Source organism: Hylobates moloch, unplaced genomic scaffold (genome assembly GCF_009828535.3).
Source record: "Hylobates moloch isolate HMO894 unplaced genomic scaffold, HMol_V3 SCAFFOLD_3, whole genome shotgun sequence".
Taxonomy (NCBI): domain Eukaryota; kingdom Metazoa; phylum Chordata; class Mammalia; order Primates; family Hylobatidae; genus Hylobates; species Hylobates moloch.
In genome coordinates, this window is record NW_026652278.1 from 141,316,514 (window position 1) to 141,322,467 (window position 5,954).

Sequence of the window (5,954 nt, forward strand, 5' to 3'; positions counted from 1 at the left end):
CCCCACTGCACACACCCCAACACACCCCACATACCTCCACACCCCCCACATACCCACACACACCCCACACACCCCACACCCGAACACACCTCACATACCCCCACACACCCCACACCCCCCACAAGCGTGCAGTACTCTGTTATATGGATTGAGCATCCACCAGTTTCTCAGCACCCACTGGGCTGTCATTCTCTTCTGTCCCCAGGGGCGGCTGTGTTTATGTGGCCACCCTCTGTGTGTCCTTGCAGCTCCCCAGCTGTTCCCCTGCCAGAAAGTGTGCTCTCCCTCTCTCCCTCTCCAGACAGAGCCTGGGTGTGCAAGCTGAGTCTTTTCATGGCTTGCAGGACTTTGGGGGCGCTCTGTGCCAAAGCAGTGAGAAGGCCTTTTGAGTTGTGGTTTCCCTTGAATTTTAGCAGTGTTTTGCTGAAAGCCTGAGAAAGTCAGAGTTGTCACAAGAATTACAGCTTAGACACTTTGAAAAGAACCATCTTGATTGAGCCAACAGCATGAGAATGTTTCCAGCGATTCCCTTGCGAGAGCTAGCATTGATGGATGGGCTCAGTGGTACACAGCCTCGCCGTGCACTGTGTTGTAAGGCAGCTTCTTGGAAAATTTAGAAAAATAAAACATTAAAAATTGGCATACTCAACGTGTCATGAAAAAACCTTAAGAAGAGAGATTGGTTGGGATCGAAATTTAATAACCATATTAAGTCTTCTGAGAGGAAGAACCTTTAACCGCCCTGTGCCCGGGGCTTAGGAGAGTTTGCTCAGAGACTGAAGGGAGTCATTGCTGGGGTCACTTCTTGACTCAGGGGCCCAGATAGGAATCAGTGGCCGTAGGCCTGTGCCCAGCCTCTTTATGGCTGGCTCTCAGCTGACGTTCTGGAATGATTAGCTGTTCTACGGGCTCTGTCCTGGATGATGACGCTTAGACCCCCTCAGACAGAACCTATGTTGTGTGGTTTACAAATACCATTTTCCATTTGCCGATGAGTTCAATAGTCAAAAGACAAACCCCTGGGCTCTGACAGGGTGTTTGTGTGAACGAACAACGCGTTATTGTTTGCAGCTCTGATGGCGATTGTAAATGTTGTGTGTTTACGTGTGTTCAGTTGTCATTTTGCGCATGTTGGCAGGGTGTCCCCTCTAACCCCATGTTCCCTACACAACTCTGCAGGCTGTTAGCTCAGAGGAACTGCTGATGTCATGATCCCATTCAGTACCTACAGGGAAATTCAATCAGGCTTGCCTCTGGTGGCACCCATTCTCGATGGCCAAAATACCAGCCTGTGAATTTTGGGCTGTCCCCAAAAGCGGGAGGGGAAGGCCTGCTGCTGATCCTCCCCTGGCACGGGACCCGGTCCGGGGCATGGTTGTGTGGGGGAACTTGCGATGCTGCTGTATGGTCTTCCTCGTCCTCCTCATCCTCCTCCTCGTCCTCATTCTCCTCACGTCACCGTGCGTCCTGTCTTCGGGAACAGTTTTCAGTGTTTTTACATTAAAAATAACCTCAAAATGACTCTCCCTGGTACTCATATGTCCTCATAACTGAGACTGTGGGGCCAACCTGGTTTTCTGCAGATACAAATGATAGCGGAAATAGTGTCAACCGTCTGGAGGTTGAATCATCAGACAACTTACAGATAGGACCTTCCCATCTGCTGTCACCCTAGTGTTCTCATCCCCAGAGTTGGGCCCTGAGGCTTCAGTGAGAAAATTATGGGCTAGGAATTGGTACATAAAGGTGAAAAAAGTAAAGTTGATGGTGTTATCTGCATTTCATTTGACAGTTTGATTTGACAGTTTGAGAGGCACCTCAGAGTTTCCTTCTTTACCCCGCTGAGACAGTGGGAGAGCCTGAAGCAGAATCCTGGTATTCACCACACTGCGCCCGACCAGCGCGCCCATCCTCAGCCCCTCTCACGCCTGCATGCTTGTCTCAGTTTCTGATGCCACTGTCCGGCTCTCAGCTGCTTACTGGTGTGGGTCTTCTGTACCTACTCACATCCTTTCCAGCCAGCCAAGCACACCTCTGGAAAACTTTATTTTAAAACTTCTCAGCTTGCCACACTGCCTGCCTTTCCAGACCAACAGCTGGTGAGAGCACGGGAGGAGTCCCGTAGTTCTCCTGCCGATGCTGTTTCCCACTTAGGTGAAAAGTGGCTTTTTGGAAAGAGCAGCTTAAGATGGGTACCTTCCTGAAGGCTTTTGTTCTTTCTCCAGCTGCATTTCGAAAGATGAGTTTGTATCAGTAAGTGTAATCTCAGCCAGCCTTTGGGATAAGAGAAGATAATTTAAATGGGCGAGGTCTTGGTTTCAGGCAGGGCTGAGGTGTGGGATTACAGTTCCGTTTTCTTGGACTTGTCCTTAGCATGCGGAAGAAAGGACAGAGCAGGGTGCACGTAGGACGGCCTCCCATGTAACCCGGGGGGCTCGCCCCGGCTGCAGAGTCCAGGAGAGACCATCTTGTGGTGGGAAGGGAATGCTGAGAAGCCACTGTCACTTGGCGCCTGCGGTGCAGACTTGAGAAGGGACGTTTTCAAGGGCATTGCCTTCCTCACTGGGGGATTATGCCTTGTTTCACGGGGAAGTTGGGGAAGGATTTGGGTTTATTGCCTTAATTTAAGATAGACAAAACTGTTTCACTCGTGTTGCTTCTGTTGAAAGTAAGTCTAGTTTCTGTCCCTGCTTCTCTCCTGCCTCTCCCGCCGCCTGCATTGCTTCCCTCTGGCTAGGTCCAAGGCCATGGTATGTACTAACCGCACTGCCAGCCTGCCTTCTGCCACACATGCCCCTGTGCTTCTGACAGGAAGAGAAAAGGAGAAATAACAGGGGGATTATTTTCTTGTACCCAGGAGACATTTTGTGGTAGGAAAGACCTGTATGCTGGCTCTCTGCTTCCCATGTAGGTGGGAGCATCTTTTAGTGGAGTTTTCCGCAGTTACCCTTTCTCCAGGTAGTTCAGATTGTCCTTGGAAATTGTAGGGGTTTGAGGAGTTTTGTTTATTGAGACGGGATCTTGCTCTGTTGCCCAGACTGGAGTGCGGTGGTGTGATCCTCGCTCACTGTATCCTCAAACTCCTGAGCTCAAGCCACCTTCCTGCCTCAGCCTCCAAGTAGCTAGGACTACAGGTGCATGCCACCATGCCCGGCTAATTTTTAAATTCTTTGTGGAGTTGGAGTCTCTCTGTGTTGCCCAGGCTGGTCTCAAACTCCTGACCTTAAGTGATCCTCCCTCCTTGGCCTCCGGAAGTGCTGGGGTTACAGGTGTGAGCCACCGCACCCGGCCAGAAATAGATGACTGTTCAGCTTGAACTTGGCAGGGCCTATGGAGAAGCAGCCATTCCACAGGTGGCCCCAGGTGCCCTGGAGGCCACCACCCAAGTTCATCTTAGAAAGCCCTGTTGTTGATTCTTATTTTCTCCAGGCTTTTTTTGTTGTTGTTGTTGTTAAAGTACTGAAAGAATCTCTAGTGCATTTTCCCCTCTCCCTCCCCAGGGTAATTAGATTACAAAATGCCTCCTGGCAGTTGTCCCTTTCAGCTAAAGATGCCTGGGAACTGCCATCTCCTTCACTTTTGGGAAGCCCAGTGAGATGGCAGCTTGACGGCCTTCCCTGGACAAGCAGGAAATAGAGAAGGAGAAAGGAGGACCAGGGTCCCTTCCCTAGCCAGGCTTAGAACGCATGGTGACTGCCTCACATCTTTGTGGCTGTTTCTGTTTCTTGAAGAGCTGAGCAGATTTAAAAACTTTCAGGATGTGTCAGGATAAGGAAGCTTTGCTTCACGTGAAGAGAAGACAGGTGAGGAGATCATGGAGGATCTCAAAAAAGAATAAATGTGGCTCCATACAATTCCTGGGCCTTTTATAGGCTTCACAGCATCTCAGGTTGTTAGGATGACTAATTATTCACAGGACATGCGGGTAACTTTACAATCTGTGACAGAGAACTTTATTTGGAAAAGTAAACCGTCTAAGACTGAGCACCCTTGTAAGTTTTGCTTATTGTCTCAGAATTATTTGGAGCTTAAGGTCTGGGCTTGGGCTGAAGCAGTGAGAACCCAGGCACAGCCCAAAGCGAGAGAAGACAACAGACATCCAGTGTGTCCTGGGCTGCCAGCCTGGGTCAGGGTAGGAGCAGAGGCCAAGGACGGCCTCTTCCCCTGGTAGGTTCCCGAAACCATTGCTCTCCTGTGATGCTTCTGTTAGAAGCTTGGTGTTATTTCTCCTTTTCTGTTTCTGAGGCCCATGCATGCTCTGTCGTGCTCTCTGCTCGTGGCAGCTGGGACCCGAGCCTGGGCCTGGGTAATATGTTGTCTCTGCTGTTTCCTCCTCAGAACACGGCTCTAGATAAGGAGGGGCAGATTTTCTGCAGCAAGCACTGTCAAGACGGCGGCAGGCCTGGAATAGAGCCCATCTCTCCAGTTCCTCCCTCAGTGGAGGAGACCCCTGTGCCTGGGGAAGCAGTCCCGGCCCCCACCCCTCCGGAATCTCCCACCCCCCACTGTCCTCCCGCTGCCACGGATGGTGAGCGGGCAGGAACCTGGCGCCGCCACCGAGACTGAGCCTCCTGCAGACGGGCGAAGCTGCCTGCTGCTGCCCAGGAAGCCAGCCCTCTGCTCGGCCTCACCGGCCTCCTTGCTGCAGGCCTCCCTCTCTTCACCGCCTGCACCTGAGTTCGCAGGTCCTCCGCAGGCTGCCTGGGAGCCGGAGCCCAGCGTGCCGGAGCCTGGCCTGGTGCTCTGGGCTCTGCCTTCTGGTTCCTGGAGGCATCAAAGGCCGCATCTGTTCTGCCAACAGCTGTTCGGAGAGACTTGTTCCAGATCATCCCCAGTCATTTTCAGTTTGTTGGATATTTTACAGCTTCACCAGGAGAATGTGCAACTTTATTCCAGCATTCGATGCATTTTTATAGAAACACTTTGGATGAACCAAGGCCTTTTCCTTATTTAAGTAGACTCAGAACACTCCCTTTCTTTTCTCTCTCTCTGTTTTTTTTTTTTTTTTTTACGAAAGACGTAGAATTGCATTTGTCCTTTTGTGGGTGACCTGTGAGAGGTGATATGGGGGCTAAGAGGACTGGCTTTCTAATAGAAGAAGTGAGCGCCTGAGAGGACGATTGGTCATTGGACACGGATTGCAGGCTTTGAGAAGCGCGCAGAGGCCCAGTGCGGTGGGCTTAGCCATTCGGCTTGGGGCACTGGGCTCACCAGAGACAATGCTCAGTATTCATTTGTACACAGACGATGGGAGAAGCCGCTTCTTCCCTGGGCGGTATGGGTTTCCCCCAGCTCTTCCCACACGTGTGTTAGGAAATGCCCGTGAACCTGCCCTCTGGGTTTTTTAATGAGAGGCTTGGCGCATGCAGCACCCAGCGGCTGCTTCTCTGCAAGCCAGTGACTTGCAGAGCAGAACGAGCTCCACTTCTGAGCCCGGTACCTGCTTCCTCATCTGCATTTCATCTGGAGCAGGGCAGGTAACCACAGGAGGAGGCGTGCCCGAAGCAGCCAGGACTGGGTGGGAAGGTGCTCCCTGGATATACTTTGTGAACCTTCTGGAAGGCTGCTGGCAGTTTTTCCTTTTTGTCCACCATCCTGCTCTTTTTAATAATTGTATATAATCTGTGTATTTGTTTTACCTGCTCATCTTCTAAACTGGTGAGCCCTATAGTTCGTTCTCATTGTTAGATTTTGCCTTTTACAAGTGTACCCAACCTGCAATAAATTTTTCCCTCTTGAAAAAAAGTAATCAGGGATGGGCAAAGGTTTCTGTGCTGTTGTTTGGCCAAGGATGTGTGGGATTAAAGTTCGCCTTGGCCCGGGTTCCAGCGGGTGCCAGTGGCTGTTTTGCAAAGTCTCAGGGCCACCCAGGGAAAAGAGGAAGCTTGGGGAGAGCACACATGGAAATGTGTCTTGGTTGAAGTTTGTCTGGTTACAGGTGTGGAATGGGCGTG

At 51.1% G+C, this 5,954-nt stretch overlaps 1 protein-coding gene across 6 annotated transcripts in view; it reads left to right on the forward strand.

Moving 5' to 3' along the window:
• The window catches only part of DCLK2 (doublecortin like kinase 2), a 182,405-nt gene extending 176,660 nt beyond the window's left edge, over nucleotides 1–5,745 (forward strand). For 3 of the 6 annotated variants that reach the window (XM_032148125.2, XM_032148133.2, XM_032148141.2), the window contains one exon: nucleotides 4,339–5,745. In XM_032148125.2, coding sequence (XP_032004016.1) covers nucleotides 4,339–4,566 — 228 coding nt within the window. In that variant the 3' untranslated portion in view covers nucleotides 4,567–5,745. The remainder of the gene's footprint in view (nucleotides 1–4,338) is intronic. The other 3 variants (XM_032148155.2, XM_032148145.2, XM_032148128.2) reach the window with 1 other exon arrangement.
• Nucleotides 5,746–5,954: the final 209 nt, after the last annotated feature.